The following is a 21,348-nucleotide window of genomic DNA, read 5'->3' on the forward strand; positions in this document are numbered from 1 at the left end:
ATTGATGTAATGAAATGATTGCATTGTTCAATTAAATGGAGTTGCATGAAACAATCGTACTGCATTACCTCTGGATATTCTTGTTGCTTATTTTGATTTTTTGCTTTTAATCACCTTATTTTGAAATTCTATGGATAATACCCTACTAAATTCTGATGCCTCAACATAAGTACCATATTCATCTGAATCTAAATTTTATATATATATGTATATATGTATAATGTTTGTGTGTCTGTGTTTCTTCCCCCACCATCGCTTGAAAACCCATATTGGGGTGTTTACGCCCCGTAAATTAGTGGCTCGGCAAAAGAGGCCGCGAGAATAAGTACTAGGCTCATAAAGAATGTCCTGGGGTCGATCTGTACGACTAAAATGCGGTGTTCCAGCATGGCCGCGGCAAAACGACTGAAACAAATAAAACAATGTATATATATATATATATAATATATATATATATATATATATATATATATAAACGTATGCGAAATGTCAGTACCCTCGGTACTGGCTTTAAATTCTATAGAAACATAGCAACGATTTGTAGGTGAGTTGGTATAGAACATTTCTCTCTCACACTCCTTCCTTCTCTCTCTCCCCCTTTCTCTGTCCTTACATTATCCCAAAGTTTCGTGGTCTGATTTTTCCTGTATGCCCACAGAACCGAGCGATGTGGAAAATATATATACACCACACGCACACACGCACAGTGTGTGTGTATTGATGTCTGCATGAGGGTGACTACATATGTGAGTGGATGTGTGTGCATTTATGTTTGTGTATACGCGCATCAGTGCGTGTGTATTATATATTATATTTCTCTCTCCTTGTTTTTCTCTCCTTTTTTTCTCTCCTTGTTTTTTCTGAGTCCCTTTCTGTAGAAGAGCGTAGGCTCGAAACGTAAATGACTTTTTCTATTCCTGAGCGTTATGCTAATACATCTGTTTGTTTTCTACACCACCTGTCTTCGTCCTTTTTTTTCGTGAATTCTCTCCCTATATATATATATATATATATGTGTGTGTGTGTGTGTGTACGCGTGTATATATGCATCATTGTATGTAACTATCAGTTTGTTTCTGTTTACCAGTCTCTGTATGTCATTGGTGTGTGTGTGTGTGTGTATGTGTGTGTATTTGCTTGCCTTGAGTGAGAACGTATTGGCTTCTTTATCACTTATGAACATTCGCCAGGTCACAGAATTGATAATTCATTAGCTTCTATTAGCAATTTAATTGTATCATTTCTATAGTATGGTGGTTCTCAACATGGGGTCCGTGGGCGCCTGGTGGTCCGCAAAGGTCGTGCTAGGGGGTCTGTGAACTAAATTTCAAATTTCATACATATAGGGAGCACTGTCGGTTACGACGACCAGGATCCCAGCTGATAAGATCAACGGATAAGATCAGCTTGCTCGTGAAAGTAACGTGCAAATGAGTGAGAACTCCACAGATACGTGTACCCTTAACGTAGTTCTCGGTGAGATTCAGCGTGACACAGTGTGTCAAGCTTAGTGGACTGGAGCAACGGGATATATATAGTGTCTTTGTCAAGGACACAACGATAGTAAAAGGAATGCCCTAACCACTACGCTACGCACCTTCACTATATATATATATAGTAGCTTAGCTTGTTTACCAACCACATGGTTCCGGGTTCAGTCCCACTGCGTGGCACCTTGGGCAAGTGTCTTCTACTATAGCCTCGGGCTGACCAAAGCCTTGTGAGTGGATATGGTAGACGGAAACTGAAAGAAGCCCGTCGCATATATGTGTATATATATTTGCGTGTGTGTGTTTGTACCCCCAACATCGCTTGACAACCGATGGTGGTGTGTTTACGTAACCGTAACTTAGCGGTTCGGCAAAAGAAACCGATAGAATAAGTGCTAGGCTTACAAAGAATAAGTCCCAGGGTCGATTGACTGTGGCCATGCTGGAGTACCGCCTTTTAGTCGAGCAAATCGACCCTAGGACTTATTCTTTGTAACCCTAGTACTTATTCTATCGGTTTCTTTTGCCGAACCGCTAAGTTACGGTTAAGGGGTCAGTGGAAACACTTACTTAAATAAAAGGGTTGGGACCTACTATTTAAGTACAATATCTTGCATGCGTATGTGTTAACGTACACACACACACACACACACCACACACACACACACACACACACACACACACTTATGAATACAAGTACATATATAAAACCGTGTGTAGCTTTAATTGAAACAGGACGTGGGGTCTGCGCATGTGTCATTTGATGTCTCTTAGATATTCACAAAGATTAACTTGATATTGATAATATCCTTTTCTACTCTTTCACAAAGCCTGAAATTTTAAAGAAGGGGCCAGCCAAATGCAGTGCCAACTGGTACTTACTAACCCCGAAGAATGAAAGGCAAGGTCGTTCCCAGTGGTGTCTCTGGTTCAGTATTTTGTCCGGTGGCTGGCGATTCTGCCACTGGCCCCGTTACATTAATAATAATTGTTTCAAATTAAGACACAAGGCCAGCAATTTTGGAAGAGGGGTTAAGCCGATTGCATCAACCTCATTACTCAACTGGTACTTAATTTATCGACCCCGAAAGGATGAAAGCCAAAGTTGACTTCGGCGGAATTTTGAACTCAGGAACTGAAGACGAACAAAATGCTGCTGAGCATTTCGCCCAGAGTGCTAATAATTCTACCAGCTCGCCGTCTTAATAATAATAATGATAATCCATTATAGGCACAAAGCCTGAAATTTGGGGGAGGTGGATATCAATTAGATCGACCCTAGTACACAACTGGTACTTAATTTATCGACACCGAAAGGATGAAAGGCAAAAGCGAACTCGGTGGAATTTGAACGTAGCGGCAGACAAAGTACCGCTAGCCATTTCGCCTGGCGTGCTAACGATTCTGCCAGCTTACCGCCTTAATAATAATAATCTTTTCTACTCTAGACACAAGGCTCGAAATTTTGGGGGAGGGGGCAAGTCGATTAAATCGATCCCAGTACACAACTGGTACTTAATTTATCGACCCCGAAAGGATGAAAGGCAAAGTAGACCTCGGCGAAATGTGAACTCAGAACATAAAGACAGACGAAATACTGCTAAGCATTTCGCCTGGCGAGCTAACGTTTCTGCCAACTCGCCGCCATAATAATACTACTAATAACAATAATGGTTTCACATTTTGCCACAAGGGCAGAAATTTTGGTGGAGGGGATAAGTTGATTACATCGACCCCAGTACACAACTGGTACTTAATTTATCGACCGCCCCGGAAGGATGAGGAGCAAAGTCAACTTTGACTCTCATCAAATAATAATAATAATAACAATAATGATAATTCTAAAAATTACGCCGCATTAAAATATAAACAACAACAAGAACAGTAACAATAAAAACAATAATAATGATAATAATGTCAATCGCAGTAATAATATTTTTTCTTTTAAAGGTGGAAAATTTCACAAACTGAGTCTCTGCAACGAAACGTTTGTACGAATATTTGGGAGTCAACGGAAGTGGGTCTCACTGAAGCAAGGTAGAGTATATCTTTCTATAGCTGTTTATCCATGTATATCTATCTATCTATCTGTCTGTCTGTCTGTCTGTCTGTCTCTGTCTCTTTCTCTCTGTCTCTGTGTCTCTGTATGTCTCTCTCTGTATCTGCCTGTCTGTCTGTCTCTCTCTCTGTCTGTCTTTCTCTCTGGGTGTCTGTCTGTCTGTCTGTCTGTCTCTGTCTGTCTGTCTGTCTCTCTCTATCTATCTGTCTGTCTGTCTCTCTCTCTCTCTCTATCTCTCTCTGTCTGTCTCTCTCTGTGTCTGTCTCTGTCTGTCTGTCTGTCTGTCTGTCTGTCTCTCTCTCTGTCTGTCTCTCTCTCTCTCTCTCGCTGTCTCTCTCTATCTCTCTCTCTCTCTCTCTCTCTGTATTCCTATCTATCGGTCTGGTCAATCATTTGACTGCGGCCATGCTAGAGCACCACCCTGGAGGGTTTTAGTCGAACAAATCGACCCCACGTATTTTTTTTAAAACCTAGTACTATTCTATCAGTCTCTTTTGCGTAACCGCTAAGTTACGGGTACATAAACACACCAATATCGGTTGTCAACCAGTGATGGGTGACAAACAGACACAAACACGCACATGAATAGACGACGAGCTTCTTTTAGTTTCCGTCAACCAAATCCACTTACAAGACTTTGGTCGGCTGAGGCTATAGTAGAAGACACTTGTCCAAGGTGCCATGCAGTGGGACTAAATCCAGAACCACGTGGTTCCACGCAGCGACGCCTGTCCGAATTTATTGAGTAATTAGAGGCCACTCCTAATTCCTCTATAAATTTAGATTTAATGTTCAAAGTTTCACTTTTCCAACAAATAGATTGGGTTCATCGTCATCAGAGTATTATCTCCCCTGTTTATATATCCGTCTGAAGATGGTGGACTGTATGTTACAATGTAATTTATGATTACATTATGAAATTCTACTGAAACAGCTATCGTAAATTTTAAACTGCATTTGTGGTCTTTTATGTGAGTGTGCGTGTATACACACACACATACACAATTTTTTGTTTCAGTCTTTAGAAAGTGGCCTTCCCGGGGCACCACCATGAAGGGTTGAGTAGTGGAACAAATTGATCCCAGTACTCATCTTAAGTAGAGAGAGAGAGAGAGAGAGGGAGAGAAAGTGCTAAGGAGCAAACGAGAGTAACAGTAAAACGTCTGATACCAAAATGGCAGCGCCAAAACGTCTCAGACATCACCAGTTTTTATAGTAGTATAGAGCGAGAGATATACAGTAACAGAAGAAGATAATCATGTTTATATGCCAATAGAATGTGGCAGTTCTATAAAGAACGATTTTACTGTTGTTTTAGCCCCAGGAAAACTTCTTTCCAGCTGGCTGTCGACACAGTTCGTGTCCGTATAGCGTTTGCAAGGGAGGTCATCGCTCCCACCTCTAGCCTTACGTGTTATACTCCCAGATCTATGTTTCTGGATGTTATCCGTCCTTAGTGTGAGACAAATTACAAGCTAATGACTAAAGATCTCTCCGCTTGCAAATACTATATATTTTTTTAAGCGACACACAGTCACTGATCTCATATAGAGAAAAACTTGTCTTAAATCTCTGAGCGAGAGATAGACAGAAACAGTAGCGGATAGTTATGTTTATATGCCAATAAAATGTGGCATTCCTATAAAGGACGATGTTTCTGATGCTAAAGAATATATAACTATATAAAAAAAAGCAAAAGAAATATGAAGGGGCGGTGTTAAGTTTCTTGTTTTAAGGGTGTCGCGAAAGGCCTGGTTGGAGGCCCAACGTTCCGAGTTCTTTTTATAGCGTTCAGAAAACTGAAGGACCGCTGCAATAAGTGTATAAATCTGATAGGGGAACATGATGAATAAAATCATAACTGATCCTCCAGTATTTTTTTTACCCAAAGCCAGGAGCTTTTCAGCAACCATTATATATATATATATATATATAATATATATATATATATATATATATATATATATATATATACACATAAACATACATACACTCTATTTATGAAGCTGCAAAGACATCTTAAGATTCTTAACTAAAACTGTCCGATGAACGGAAACGTGAAACTCTGAGTAACAGTTTTTGTGATGCCTTTGCAACTTTACTAATAAGCATATTACTCTACCTCCGGTATTCGAACACTGTTTTTTCCACCTTGTTTCAGATTTATGTGCTTATATATATATATAATATATATATATATATATATATATCCACACACACACACACACACATATATATATAATGTAAAGGCGTGTTGTGTTCTTGAGCAAGACACTTTATTTCACGCTGCTCCAGTTCACTCAGCTGCAGAAATGAGTTACGACGTCACTGGTGCAAAGCTGTATCAGCCCCTTTGTCTTTCCCTTGGATAATATCAGTGGTGTGGAGAGAGGAGGCTGGTATTCATAGGCGACTTCTGGTCTACCATAAACTTACCTTATCCGGACTTGTGCGTGGGAGGGTAGCTTTCTAGGTGCAATCCCATGGTCATTCTTAACCGAAGCGGGGTCTCCGCAATATATATTTATAGATCCTGAGGAATATGGTACTTAAGTTGAAGGCGCCAGAATTTAGCATGATATTATCCATATAATTTAAAATAAGGAGATTATAATCAAAATAAGCAACAAGGGTATCCAGAGGTAATGCAGTACTATCGTTTCATGCGACTCCATTTAATTGAACAATGCAAACATTACATCAATTTAAAATGAAGATTGCTCTACATTTTAAATTGATGTAATATTTGCATTGTTCAATTAAATGGAGTCGCATGAAACGATCGTACTGCATTACCTCTAGATACCGTTGTTGCTTATTTTGCTTATAAATATATTTCTGTAGATATAAAGTTGCGAAACATTTGTTCCGATTCTGGAAATTCATGACTGCGAATCCGCTTAACCAGACGGCCATGTTCTTATATAACCAATGACCTTGAACCTCAGTCATGAGGTCAGCTGCATTTCTCTCCTCGTTAATAACTGTCTTATAATATGCAATACTTCTTCCCCTCTGACAGGTTCAACAAATTATCCTAATCTTATCTCTTACAGATTTCCTAGCAACGATATTTACCTATTTTATTGTTACGTTGTTACGATTCTGTTAACATGTAAACACCCGCCAGCTTTTACAGGTTTCAGTCATTTGATTGTGGCCGTGCTGGAGCACTGCTTCGAATGGCTTTAATTGAAAAAATGAACTTCAGTAATTTTTTTCTTTTTACTTGAAGTGTGATATTTACTTTAGCTTTTCCCTTCGCCGAATCACTGGTTACAGAGACATAAAGAAACCAACACCGGTTGTCAAGCGGTGGGTAGAATGCACACACACACACACACACACACACACACACACACACACATACACACGTACATATGAACATATAAAAATACATATATGCAAATGCCTATATATACATGCATACGTACATATACATACACACGTATATATATGATGGGCTTCCGCACAATTTTCGTCTACCAAATCCACTAAGGCATTGGTCAGCCGAGGGCTACAATAAAAAACATTTGCGTAAGGTGCCGCGCTATAGGATTGAACCCAAAGCCATTTGATTGCAGAGCAGCATTCTTAATGACACTCGCGACATCTGTGCTTATAATCCATGTTTTTTCTTGAGCCTTAGGGCTCGTACCACAAGTTACTAGATTTCCGTGTCATATAGGCGGCCAAAACTACAACATTCTTCCCTGAAAGGGAAGCCGGGTCCGTTACAGGATTGAAGACCAACAGTTTTTGAGAAGAGGGGACAAGTCGATTACATCAACCCCAAAACCTCACTCACTGGTACTTTATTTTATCGGCCCTGAAGGAATGAAACGCAAAAGCTGACCTTGGTGGGATTCGAACTCAGAACGTAAAACGCCGGAAGAAATGCGGCTTAGCATTTTGTCTGACATGCTAACGATTCTTCCAGTTAACTGATTTAATATAAAAGACAATCCAGGTGTTTTCAGCCATTGTGTCACCTATGAATCCATATAGGTGGGCGGCATATGATCTGCAGCCATACAATGAGTGTTTTGTTCATTTTTTATTTAGTAATATATATTTGTTGTGGAGGCGCAATGGCCCAGTGGTTAGGGCGGCGGACTCGCGGTCGGAGGAACGCGGTTTCGATCCCAGACTAGGCGTTGTGTGTGTTTATTAAGCGAAAACACCTAAAAGCTCCACGAGGCTCCGGCAGGGGGTAGTGGCGACCCCTGTTGTATTCTTTCGCTACAACTTTCTTGAGTAACGCTGCGATGGACTGGCGTCCCGTCCAGCTGGGGGGGGGGGCACATACGCCACAGAAACCGGGAAACCGGGCCCATGAGCCTGGCTAGGCTTGAAAAGGGCGACGTTTATCGTTTTTTAAATATATATTTGTTGAGGCTCTGCCAAAGCGTCTACTATCCACGTCCAATATATTGTCCTGTTATTGGTCATTCTCTTTCTAAACTGCTTCATTGACATCACTAAACTTCCATAATTTTATAGCTCCATCAAAGGAGAAAGAGAACCACTCATGATTCCTTGTAGATCTGAAATTTGTGGAAGAAATGGCACGTTACTCTCTGGTTGGTTACCTATAGAGCTTGTTACGCTGTAGGATCAAACCAGGAACTTCATGATTGTGAAGAGATTTTTTTTTATCCATTACTCCTGCAATATTTACTGATATCTTCACAGGAATGCGGTCATGCTGGGGCACCGCTTTGGAGGGTTTTATCGAACAAATCGATCCCAATATTTATTTTTTGAAAATTTGGTACTTATTCTATAGGTCTCGTTTACCGAATCGCTATATCACGTGTACGTAAGCAATAGATAGAATAAGTACTAGGCTTACAAAGAATAAAGGCCTGGGGTCGATTTGTCCGACGGAATGCGGTGCCCCAGCATGGTCGCAGTCAAATGACTGAAACAAGTAAAAGAAGTAAAAAACTATAACCATATTTTTCTTAAAATAATTTTATTTGCTGCTGTATGTTTTTGTTTTAGCTATTCATTTGTAAGACGTATGATAAGAGAAACGAGGAAAAACTTAAGATTGAAGAAGGGAGAGCGGCGAGAGGGGTGGAGAGAGAAATGGAGAGAGAGAGAGAGAGATACGTTTATGAACATTCTTTTACTCTTTTACTTGTTTCAGTCATTTGACTGCGGTCATGCTGGAGCACGGCCTTTTTAGTCGAACCAATCGACCCCAGCACTTATTCTTTCTAAGCCTGGCACTTGTTCTATCGGTCTCTTTTTGCCGAACCGCTAAGTTGCCATCATCGATTGTCAAGCGATGGTGTGACACACACACACACACACAACCATCAATCTTATATACATATGTATATGACGAGCTTCTTTCAGTTTCCGTCTACCAAATCCAATCACAAGACTTTGGTCGGTCTAGGACTATAGTAGAAGACACTTGCCCAAGGTGCCACGCAGTAGTACAGAACCCGGAACCATGATTTCTCTGGGAGATTCAACGGTGATTTTGTATTTAACTCAGAGCATTCAATTATTAAGTATTCATAATTGGACTGAATAAATAAAATTGAATATTAAGTGACTTTTGGCCAACCCTGTATATATGGAAGATTAGGTGAAATATGGGGTGAACAAAATTAAGAAAGAAGGCTCAACAGCAGCGATAAATACGAAACCCAAATGTAGGTCATATATGTATATAAGTAAATATGTATATGTTTATACTCAGTATTTAATAATATTTAAGTCTGTCTCTGTACTTGACCTACATTTTTAAAATGTGTTTCGAAGGACAATAGATTAATGCGAAAACTGCCGAATGGGACGAGGTAAAGTAGGTGGAGTGGTATAAAGGAAAGAATCGTAATTAAAGAAGATGACAATTGTTATCATTGCTGTTACTTTGACAACAATGGCATTGGCATTTTATACGGGTCACCTAGAATATGAATCTCCTACGCATAACATTGATTCCAGCTTTGTTAAATTAGTTCACCTGTTCGTTGAATATAGTCGTTTTTTTTTTTTTTTATAAGAAATTTCAACTTCCGAGATATTGTTTGGCTGCAAAGTAATCAGACAGGTTGAGCGTCGTGTGGCTATGACCCACAAAGGTATTTTCCTTTAAAATAGATTTAATTGACGCCGTATATTTTTATTTCAATCCATCTTCCGCAGACGTATGATAAAAAAAAATTAAATAAAAAAAATAGAATCTTATAATAATTTGAAAGAGAAACCTTGTGAAATATGTAAAAGCAGAAACTGTGGACGGCCGGTATGTTTGGAGATTGGTCTGAAGTGGAGTTTACTCAAACAAATCGACACAACTCTCTTTTGTAAGTGTGGTAGTCATTCTATCGTTCTATTTTGCCGAACCGCTAGATCACGGGGTGTAAACAAACCAATACCGGCTGTCAAGTCGTGGCGAACACAAACACACACATACACACACGCACACGCACACGCACACACTCACACGCACACGCACACGCACACACGCACACACAAACGTATGTATGTGTCTGTCTCTCTCTACATGCATCCGTCCATGTCGGGGACTCGTCGGTTACGGTAAGTGAAATTAAAGTGCAAACATATGAGGATTCCACATTCACGTGTAACCATAACGTAATTCTCAGGGAGATTCAGCGTGACACAGTGTGTCGAGATTGGCCCCCTGAAACACGGGGCAACATGAAATAAAGTCTTCCTCAAGGACACAACGCGCAGTCAGAAATTGAACTCACGACTATAAGTTCGTGAACCGTATACACTAACCACTAAGACACACGCCTTTACAAATGTGTGTATGTCTCTTTTATTTTCTAATTATTTTAAATCTTCCACTGAGGAAGAAAGCCGGTTTCTAACAAAGATACAAGGCTCCATCTTTGGGATGTAATTAACACAAATTAATTCACATTTGGAACTTGAGAATGTGCTGCATTCTAGAACACACAAGTTAATAAACACAGGAGTGGCTGTGTGGTAAATAGCTTGCTTACCAACCACATGGTTCCGGATTCAGTCCCACTGCGTGGCACCTTGGGCAAGTGTCTTCTACTATAACCTCGGGCCGACCAAAGCCTTGTGAGTGGATTTGGTAGACGGAAACTGAAAGAAGCCCGTCGTATATATGTATATATATATATATATGTGTGTGTATGTTTGTGTGTCTGTGTTTGTCCCCCTAGCATTGTTTGACAACCGATGCTGGTGTGTTTATGTCCCCGTTACTTAGCGGTTCGGCAAAAGAGACCGATAGAATAAGTACTGGGCTTACAAAAGAATAAGTCCCGGGGTTGAGTTGCTCGATTAAAGGCGGTACTCCAGCATGGCCGCAGTCAAAATGACTGAAACAAGGAAAAGAGAAAGAGAAAATATATATATATATATATAATATATATATATATATATATATATATATATTATATATATATATATATATAAAGTTAATCCAAACATGAAAACACAAAGAGAAAACACAACAACGCGAGGACGTGGAACAAGTATAGTATTATTGGACGCTCAAGAAAGAATGAAAGAAGGTGGGTTTAACGTTTCGAGCGGAGCTCTTCGTCAGAAACATAGGAAAAGGAAAGATCCAAAGAAGGGAAGACGGGGGAAAAATCGCCAACGATACACACGAGGTCACATTTTGTGAGCTACTAGTAATTTCATGCGATGAGAAAACACGTCTGGTGCCTTCCCGAAATCCTTGGGCTCTTTCATCGCATGGAACTATTAGCAGCTCATAAACAAATATGAGTACATTTTTGTTGATCTTACCATCATGGAACAGCACACTACCTACCTACCTACCTACAATGAATAATGGTCACTTCCGTCGATTTCGATGTATGAGAGTTTGAAGAAAAGGATTTGAAAATAATGTGAGACAAAGAAAAGAACAAAAGAAGCTACGAGTATTTGCGATGTAATTTGAGTCCCAGGATGGATTTTGCTATGGAGTAGCTATGGGGGCAATGAGGATTTTGATTTTACCTGGGTTTGGGCAAATGTGTCTGTTAATTGCAGGATTTAATTATTTTATTGTTCTGTTAGGCGCAGGAGTGGCTGTGTGGTAAGTAGCTTGCTAACCAACCACATGGTTCCGGGTTCAGTCCCACTGCGTGGCATCTTGGGCAAGTGTCTTCTGCTATAGCCCCGGGCCGACCAATGCCCTGTGAGACGGTAGATTTGGTAGACGGAAACTGAAAGAAGCCTGTCGTATATATGTATATATATATATATATATATATATATATATATCTATATATATGTGTGTGTGTGTGGTTTGTGTCTGTGTCTGTCCCCCTAGCATTGCTTGTCAACCGATGCTGGTGTGTTTACGTCCCCGTCACTTAGCGGTTCGGCAAAAAGAGACCGATAGAATAAGTACTGGGCTTACAAAAAGAATAAGTCCCGGGGTCGATTTGCTCGACTAAAGGCGATGCTCCAGCATGGCCGCAGTCAAATGACTGAAACAAGTAAAGAGAGAGTTTCTTCAACTCAAATTGTTTTGAGGCATCCTGACACATTTTACGCCATCAACATCGATCAAGGCAACGGCTTTCCCAAGATTTTAAATTAAGCTGTGGCAGTTTTAGAGATTGCTTCACCTATTCCTGTATGTAAGGACGGTCTTCCCTTACCGCGCGGTGTTTTCTACTTTGTTATACAAAAGAATTTTTGGAATGCGGTCATCTTTCATTCGAAAATGTCCCTCCCACCTATCTGCACTGAATTCGCAGCAGCATGCTTTGGACACCTGAGATATCACATTTTTCTAAGCTTTTGACATTTGATATCTTATCTTGCCATTTTATGTTGCAGATATTGCGCATACAGCATATGTGAAAAGTTTGAGTTTGTATGGCTGTAGTAGGGAGTCCATTCTTCTGTCCTACACAAGAGTGTGCTTAAAATACAAGATTTGTATTAGTCTTTTAGTCTTTTAGTCTTTTACTTGTTTCAGTCATTTGACTGCGGCCATGCTGGAGCACCGCCTTTAATCGAGCAACTCGACCCCGGGACTTATTCTTTTGTAAGCCCAGTACTTATTCTATCGGTCTCTTTTGCCGAACCGCTAAGTAACGGGGACATAAACACACCAGCATCGGTTGTCAAGCAATGCTAGGGGGACAAACACAGACACACAAACACACACACACACACATATATATATATATATATATATATATATATATACGACGGACTTCTTTCAGTTTCCGTCTACCAAATCCACTCACAAGGCTTTGGTCGGCCCGAGGCTATAGTAGAAGACACTTGCCCAAGGTGCCACGCAGTGGGACTGAACCCGGAACCATGTGGTTGGTAGAGAAGCTACTTACCACACAGCCACTCCTGCGCCTCATTTTAATTTTCAAACATCGTGTTCATCGCACAAACGATGGGAAGGTTTTCCAAAAGCATTTGTAGCCTTAGATATGGTAACATTGATTTCGCCATCAGGAGTACTCTTAAAGTTTACTTTGCTTCCAAGATATGGCCTGACCCTTTGACTGACTTGTCAGTCATAACGTTTGAATCTTGAATATGTTCTATCTAGGTTTTGGCTGGAATAAAGCTTGTCTTATTGACGCTGATGGTCAGTCCAAATGCATGAGCTGTCACAGCAAATTCTTTACTCTTTTTTTTTACTCTTCTACTTGTTTCAGTCATTTGACTGCGGCCATGCTGGAGCACCGCCTTTAATCGAGCAACTCGATCCCGGGACTTTCAACTGTTTCCTGAATTCCCTCAAATGTATGAGAAACCAAAGCGCAATCATCAACGAACAAAAAATTGTGTAGAATCTCTTACTTGGTCCTTTTCTTTGACCTGAAGCTTTGCTCATTTAAGTTTAGGAGACCTTCTGTGCGAAACTGGAACTTTACACCTTCGTGGTAATCCCCAAAAGTATGGTGAAGCATCATTGAAAAGAATATGGAACCGATTGGTTTCAGTAGCAACAAAATACCTCTTAACATTGACTGCTTGATATCACTGTTGCCATTCTTCTTTATGCTCAGATTCTATTTCATATGCTCTTTTACTCTTTTACTTGTTTCAGTCATTTGACTGTGGCCATGCTGGAGCACCGCCTTTAGTCGAGCAAATCGACCCCAGGACTTATTTTTATGTACGCTTAGTACTTATTCTATCGGTTTATTTTGCCGAACCGCTAAGTTACAGTGACGTAAACACACCAGGATCGGTTGTCAAGCGATGTGTGTGTGTGTGTGTGGGGGGGGGGCAAACACAAACACACACACACACACACACACACACACACACATACTTACATATATACGACAAGCTTCTTTCAGATTCCGTCTACCAAATCCACTTACAAGGCTTTGGTCGGCCCGAGGCTATAGTAGAAGACACTTGCCCAAGGTGCCACGCAGTGGGATTAAACCTAGAACCATGTGGTTGGTAAGCAAGCTACTTACCACACAGCCACTCCTGCGCCTATATTAGAAAAAGAATACGAGAGTTGGAGGAAAAGTATTGGTGTCTATTCGTTTGGCTAAAATCCTTCAGTGCAGTGCCCCAGCATGGCCGCAGTCCAATGACTGACATAAGTAAAAGATAAAAGAGGAATGATGAGTTTTTATTATAGCTGGCAGAAACGTTAGCACGCCGGGCGAAATGCTGTTACATTCTGAGTTCAAATTCCGCCGAGGTCGACTTTGCCTTTCATCCTTTAGGGGTCGATAAATCAAGTACCAGTTACGCACTGGAGTCGACGTAATCCGTTTGTCTGTCCTTGTTTGTCTCCTCTGTGTTTAGCCCTTTGTGGGTAGTAAAGAAATAGGTATTTCGTCTGCTGTTACGTTCTGAGTTCAAATTCCACCGAGGTCGACTTTGCCTTTCATCCTTTCGGGGTCGATTAAATAAGTCGACTTAATCCGTTTGTCTGTCCTTGTTTGTCTATTCTGTGTTTAGCCCTTTGTGGGTAGTAAAGAAATAGGTATTACGCCCGTCTTTACGTTCTGAATTCAAATTCCGCCGAGGTCGACTCTGCCTTTCATCCTTTCGGGGTCGATAAATTAAGTACCAGTTACGCACTGGGGTCGATGTAATCGACTTAATCCGTTTCTCTGTCCTTGTTTGTCCTCTCTGTGTTTAGCCCCTTGTGAGTAATAAAGAAACAGATATTTCGTCTGTCTTTACATTCTGAGTTCTAATTACGCTGTGGTCGACTTATCCTTTTGGTGTCAATAAATTAAGTACCAGTTGCGTACTGGGATCGATCTAATCGACTGGCCCTCCTCCCCCGAAATTTTAGGCCTTGTGGCTAGAGTTGCAAAGATTATTATTATTGTGTATTCTTTTTATCTCAGGTTTTGTTGTAACTCCTGTGTCTTGCATGCGTAGCCAGCTTGCTGCCTGCAGCCTACAGTACCATGTTATCTGTTCTTTTTAACTACTCTTTTACTCTTTTACTTGTTTCGGTCATTTGACTGCGGCCATGCTGGAGCACCGCCTTTAGTCGAGCAAATCGACCCCGCGACTTATTCTTTGTAAGCCCAGTACTTATTCTATTGGTCTCTTTTGCCGAACCGCTAAGTGACGGGGACGTAAACACACCAGCATCGGTTGTCAAGCAATGCTAGGGGAACAAACACAGACACACAAACACACACACACACATACATATATATATATATACATATATACGACATGCTTCTTTCAGTTTCCGTCTACCAAATCCACTCACAAGGCATTGGTCGACCCGGAGGGTATAGCAGAAGACACTTGCCCAAGATGCCACGCAGTGGGACTGAACCCGGAACCATGTGGTTGGTTAGCAAGCTACTTACCACACAGCCACTCCTGCGCCTATATCATTATTATCATTATTGTTATTATTATCATTTTCAAATTTCACCGAATCTCGACTTTGCTTTTCTTCTTTTCGGGGGTCGAATAATTAAGTACCAGTTACTCACTGGGGTCGATGTAATCGACTAGTTTCCTCCCACAAAGTTTCATGTCTTGTGCGTTTTGTAGAAAAAATTAATACAGAGAGTTGCTTATTTGCAAAAAAAAAAAATATAACATGTGACTTCATTGACCGAGGTTACCGTGGTCTTTTCCGTAGGCTTTTCTTTCCAAGGGTAAACCTCATCTGTCCTCCCCTTTACACTTCATATTGACATTTCTGTGATAACGATCCCTATTGATCAATTTTTTTCCTTTCCCTCCCCTCCCCGCTTTTTTTTTATTTTATCCCCCCCTTTTTTGTCCTCTTTCTTTCCTTTTACGATCCCTTTTTTGATCGAAAACCAAACCCCCTTTTTTTTACCCCCAAAGGAAAAGCTCTACCTTGTAATTTGTCCTGTCTGTGTGCAGCCCTGTGTGGCTAATGAAGAAACATATTATTAGGTGATGAAATTTATTATTTTTATTCATGCACCCTTTTCAAGCCTAGCCAGGCTCATGGGCCCGGTTTCCCGGTTTCTATGGCGTATGTGTTCCCCCAGCTGGACGCGACGCCAGTCCATCGCAGCGTTACTCAAGAACAAGAAGAAAGAGTGAGAGAAAGTTGGGACGAAAGAGTACAATAGGAGTCGCCACCACCCCCTGCCGGAGCCTCGTGGAGCTCTAGGTGTTTTTGCTCAATAAGCACACACAACGCCCGGTTTGGGAATTGAAACCGCGATCCTCCGACCACGAGTCCGCTGTATTAACCACTGGGCCATTGCGCCTTCACTATGTGATGAAAACTCACAGCTTATTTTGCTGGGTATACTGGAAAGTATCAGCTGTCCGCAGCCAGCAGACTAAGGTGACACTTGTTTATTGGTCATACTTCAAGAGCCCTTCAAGGCATACTTCAAGGCAAACATCTCAAGTTATGTACATTTTTATTATTGGAAAAAATTCAGTCTTACAGCTGTTTTGGGGATATCCCATACTTTGGGACATCCCAGAAACAGGTGTAAGGATTTAAAGTTTCTCCAATAATAATAATGTACATGACTTGATGTTTACCTTGCCTTAACGTTTGTCGTCCTCTTTAACAATTATATATATGCTATATCGGAAGGCGCATGGCTCAGTGGTTAGAGCGTCGAGCTTACGATCGTGAGGTTGTGAGCTCGAATCCCGGACCGGGCTGCGTGTTGTGTTCTCGAGCAAGGCACTTTATTTCACGTTGCTCCAGTTCACTCAGCTGTAGAAATGAGTTGCGACGTCACAGGTGCCAAGCTGTATCGGCCCCTTTGCCTTTCCCTTGGATAACACTGGTGGCGTGGAGAGGGGAGGCCGGTATGCATGGGCGACTGCTGGCCTTCCATAAAAAACAACCTTGCCCGGACTTGTGTCTAGGAGGGTAACTTTCTAGGTGCAATCCCATGGTCATTCATGACCGAAGGGGGTCTTTACCCTTATATCGGAAATCTGCAATGACTCCATAACAACCGTCTCGGCTATAACCTTGGAGCACACGTAATCCAGTTCCAAGCAATGCTGATTTTTATAGGTCTTCTTTTTCTTCTTATCTTCATTTCTGTTTCTTTTCGCAGATGACCGAAAAAGTGAATTACTCTGACAGCAAAGTAGAGATAAAAACAGCTGAGCAACCACCATCGTATGATAGTGTTGTTGCGAAAACGCCACCAATCAGCAAATTGCGCATCATAAAGAATGCTCTGGTTTTGAGCTTTGGCTTCTTATTCCTATTTACATCATTCCAGGCGTTGATGAACTTACAGAGTACATTGAACCAAGAAGCCGATGTCGGGCTTATATCCACAGCGGTTATTTACGCAGCTCTTATTCTTTCATGCCTATTTCTACCACCACCGATCATCAGTCTTCTCGGATGCAAATGGACTGTAGCTTTAAGCATGGTTACCTACACAATTTACGTTGCTGGAAATTTTTACCCGAAAATGTGGACGATGGTCATAGTGTCCGCCATTGTTGGATTAGGAGCAGCTCCGTTATGGTCAGCAAAATGTGCATACCTCACGGAAATTGGAATTTGGTACTCCAAATGGAAAAATATCGATTCAGATTCTTCAATTAACCATTTCTTTGGAGTTTTCTTCATGATTTTTCAGTCATGTGAGTATAACATTTCAAATTCGTTTCGAGAATGTTAGTCTCTGATGTATCGTATTCGATTGAGGGTTTGCAGACGATAAAAACAAAAGCAACACTGTCTTAGCATTTATTCTTTTACTTGTTTCAGTCATTTGTCTGCAGCCATGTTTGGACACAAGGACACAACGCGCCGCCCGGAATCGAACGCATGGCTTTAAGATCGTGAGCCAAATACACGAACCACGAAGCCATGCGTCTTCAAACGCACATACATACATCATTATCTTTTACTCTTTTACTTGTTTCAATCATTTGACTGTGGTCATACTGGAGCACTGCCTTTAGTCGAGCAAATCGACCCTAGGACTTATTCTTTGTGAGCCAAGTACTTGTTTTATCGGTCTCTTGTGCCAAACCGCTAAGTTACGGGATCGTAAACACACCAACATCGGTTGTCAAGCGATTGTGGGGTGACAAACACAGATACACACACACACACGCACACACACGCACACACACGCACACACACGCACACACACACCACACACACACACACACACACACACACACACACACACACACACTTACATCATTCCGGTGCGTATAGAACAAGTTTTAAGGAAATACAGGGATTGGTATGAATTGTTTCTTTCTCCTAACTTCACTGTGGTTTTCTGCCAGTGTTAGAAATCCTTATTTATATTTTACAGCCCAAATATGGGGAAATCTTATTTCCTCGTTGATACTCGGCCAGAACACTAATCAACATTCAGATTTCAACTCGTCGAATAGATCCTGTGGCGCTAATTATGATTTAAATGCCGGTGGTCCGCCACCAATTTCCTCTGTAGACGAACATCAGGTAAGAGAAATTGTACATAAATATTTCAGTCGTATACTCAGAGTATCTAAGTATTATGTAACCTAAAGCAGTGGTTCCCAAAGTGGACAGTACTTTCCCCTTGGGAGCGGTGGAAAGATCCAAGGGGTGTTGGAGATAAGTGGGATGATAACTGGGTGCCAAAAATGGGGTGATAGATGTAAAAAAAATATTGATAGGTTAATTAGGTTTAAGTTTTATTTGTGAAATACATTTTTAAAAAATTTGCTGCAGAAAGTGGTCTATATTCGTGGTGGGGAGGATGAGGTACTTACTTGTACTTGTGGCGACATTTACCCTGGGCGGGTTGAGTTAGCTTCTTCTACCACCCTCGATGCATCTCGAACCATGGCAGCCCACGCACGACGGTCCTGCGCCAGTTCACTGGAGATAGCGAGCCAGTCACGGTTCCATCGGCGCAGGCCGACCACCTGCGGCCCCGTGAGCACGGCGAGGTCCTTCTTGATCGTCGGATGAGGTGGGGTGTCAGGAATGTGGCCTGGGTTCCAATGTGGAGCAGCCTGAAAAAAGTTTGGTCTAAAGTACACTAAGCAGTTATGTGCTGACAGAATACTTTGTATCATACTTTTTGATCCTGGAATATAAATGTTATTTGCTAAATACTATGTTACGTGGATGCGCAATGGCCCAGTGGTTAGGGCTGTGGACTCGCGGTCATAGGATCGCGATTTCGATTCCCAAACCGGAGTTATGAGTGTTTATTGAGCGAAATCACTTAAAAGCTCCACGAGGCTTCAGCAGGGGGTGGTGGCAAACCCTGCTGTACTCTTTCACCACAACTTTGTCTCACTCTTTCTTCCTGTTTCTCTGGTACCTGTATTTCAAAGGGCCAACCTTATCATTCTCTGTGTCACGCTGAATCTCCCTGAGAACTACGTTAAGGGTACACGGGTCTGTGGAGTGTTCAGTCACTTGCACGTTAATTTCACGAGCAGGCTGTTCCGTTGATCGGATCAACCGGAACCCTCGTCGTCGTAACCGACGGAGTGCCGTAGAATGTTACAAACGTATAAAAAATGGCTATATTTCTTCCAAACTTCGTTTTTTTTTAACCTTATAGGAAAAACAGGTGAATTTGCATATTTTCATTTTGGCTGGCATGCTAACGATTCGGCCTGCTTGCTGCCTTTCTTTATATAAATGCTGGTATTACCGGATAGTTATAGAACATAACAGCAAGTTCTAGAAAGGTCTTGGAAATTCTCGAAAGCTCAAGAAAAATTGTCTACTAGCTTTTCAGTACCAAATCTTGGAGGAATGTTTTGGAAAATGGGTGAATTTCAAAATGTAATCCCAAGACCATAGAAGCAAAGTTTGAGGAGAATAATAGCCATTTCCTCTACATCTTAGGCATATGCAGTAAAGAAATAACACTTATACAATCTGCAGTTTGTTTGTTCCTTCTCGAGCCATGCCTGGCTCATAAGGGCCGGTTTCCCGGTTTCCATGGCGTATAGGTTCCCCACCTGGACGGGACGCCGGTCCGTCGCAGGTGAGCTGCAAGATGCAGGAGGAAAGAGTGAGAGAAAGTTGTGGCGAAGGAGTCAGCAGAAGTTTTGCCATTACCTTCTGCCGGAGTCGCGTGGAGCTTAGGTGTTTTCGCTCATAAACATAAACATCGCCAGTCTGAGATTCGAACCCGCGATCCCCGACCGCGAGTCCGCTGCTCTAACCACTAGGCCATGTGCCTCCACACAATCTGCTTTTACTTGTTTCAGTCATTTGACGGCGACCATGCTGGAGCACCGCCTTTAGTCGAACAAATAGACCCCCACGACTTATTCTTTGTAAGCCTAGTACTAATTCTATCGGGCTCTTTTGCCGAACCGCTAAGTTACAGGGACGTAGACACACGCCATCTGTTGTCAAGCGATGTTGGGGGTACAAACAGACACACAAACATACACACGCATATATATATATATATATATATATACACATATATACGACGGGCTTCATTCAGTTTCCGTCTACCAAGTCCACTCACAAGGCTTTGGTCGGCCCGAGGCTGTAGTAGAAGACACTTGCCCAATGTGCCACGCAGTGGGAATGAACCCGGAACCATGCGGTTTGTAAGCAAGCTACTTACCACACAGCCACTCCTGCGCCTTTCATGATCAATTCCTTTCCACTCCATATTCCCTGTTGCAGAATCTTTGAATCTCAATCTTGGGTCTTCTATGGCTTCTTTTTCGCCCCTTGCATATTTGGGAGTAAAAGTGTTGCCTGGGGTGTCCACAGTTGTCCATCCTGTGTAGGATCCTCAGCTAACGCATATTTCTATCTTAGGCATATACAACACGGAAATAACATTTTCTACTCAGTAATACATAGACTTATTGACATTTCTGGACTCAGCTGTTCTATTTCCCTCATCTATATAACTCTCGTATGTAGTTACTATGTTATTTCGTAGCACTTGACGGCATTAACAAAACGGTTAATCCTCTTTGGTCAACTTAGCTCTCGTGCTAAGCATCAAGGCCGTTTATACTCTGTCGTAAGATTACCCTAATAACTCACTTGAATACCTACAAGATAAATCTGAAGACACGGGAATTAGTATCGCTTAATTGAGCTCTGTGGCGAAGCTCTTGCTTCCAAGCCATTTATGATTTCGAGGCTGCTAGGATCAATATCTTGAAAGGGGGGGGGGGTGTCCAGAGTTGAGTTAGGACCAATCTAATTCCAGATATAATAGATCCCTACTGCAACAGGATCTGCAAATTCCGAATTTCCACATGAGACAACAGGATAAAAAAATTAAACTATAAAAATTGTTAAAACCTTTTAGTTGACGGAATTGACCCAGGGCTTATTCTTGGTAAGCCTGGTACTTATTC

The 21,348-nt window shown here is 41.5% G+C and overlaps 1 protein-coding gene across 3 annotated transcripts in view; it reads left to right on the forward strand.

The window, feature by feature from the left end:
* LOC115212862 (protein unc-93 homolog A-like) overlaps positions 1–18,547 on the forward strand; it is a 37,081-nt gene extending 18,534 nt beyond the window's left edge. For 2 of the 3 annotated variants that reach the window (XM_036503644.1, XM_036503646.1), the window contains exons 2-3: positions 17,082–17,625; positions 18,315–18,547. In XM_036503644.1, the coding sequence (XP_036359537.1) occupies positions 17,082–17,625; positions 18,315–18,532 (762 nt within the window). In that variant the 3' untranslated portion in view covers positions 18,533–18,547. Of the gene's footprint in view, positions 1–3,440; positions 3,528–17,081; positions 17,626–18,314 lie in introns of all 3 variants that reach the window. The other variant, XM_036503643.1, reaches the window with a different exon arrangement.
* Positions 18,548–21,348: the final 2,801 nt, after the last annotated feature.

This window comes from Octopus sinensis, linkage group LG6 (assembly GCF_006345805.1).
Source record: "Octopus sinensis linkage group LG6, ASM634580v1, whole genome shotgun sequence".
NCBI lineage: Eukaryota > Metazoa > Mollusca > Cephalopoda > Octopoda > Octopodidae > Octopus > Octopus sinensis.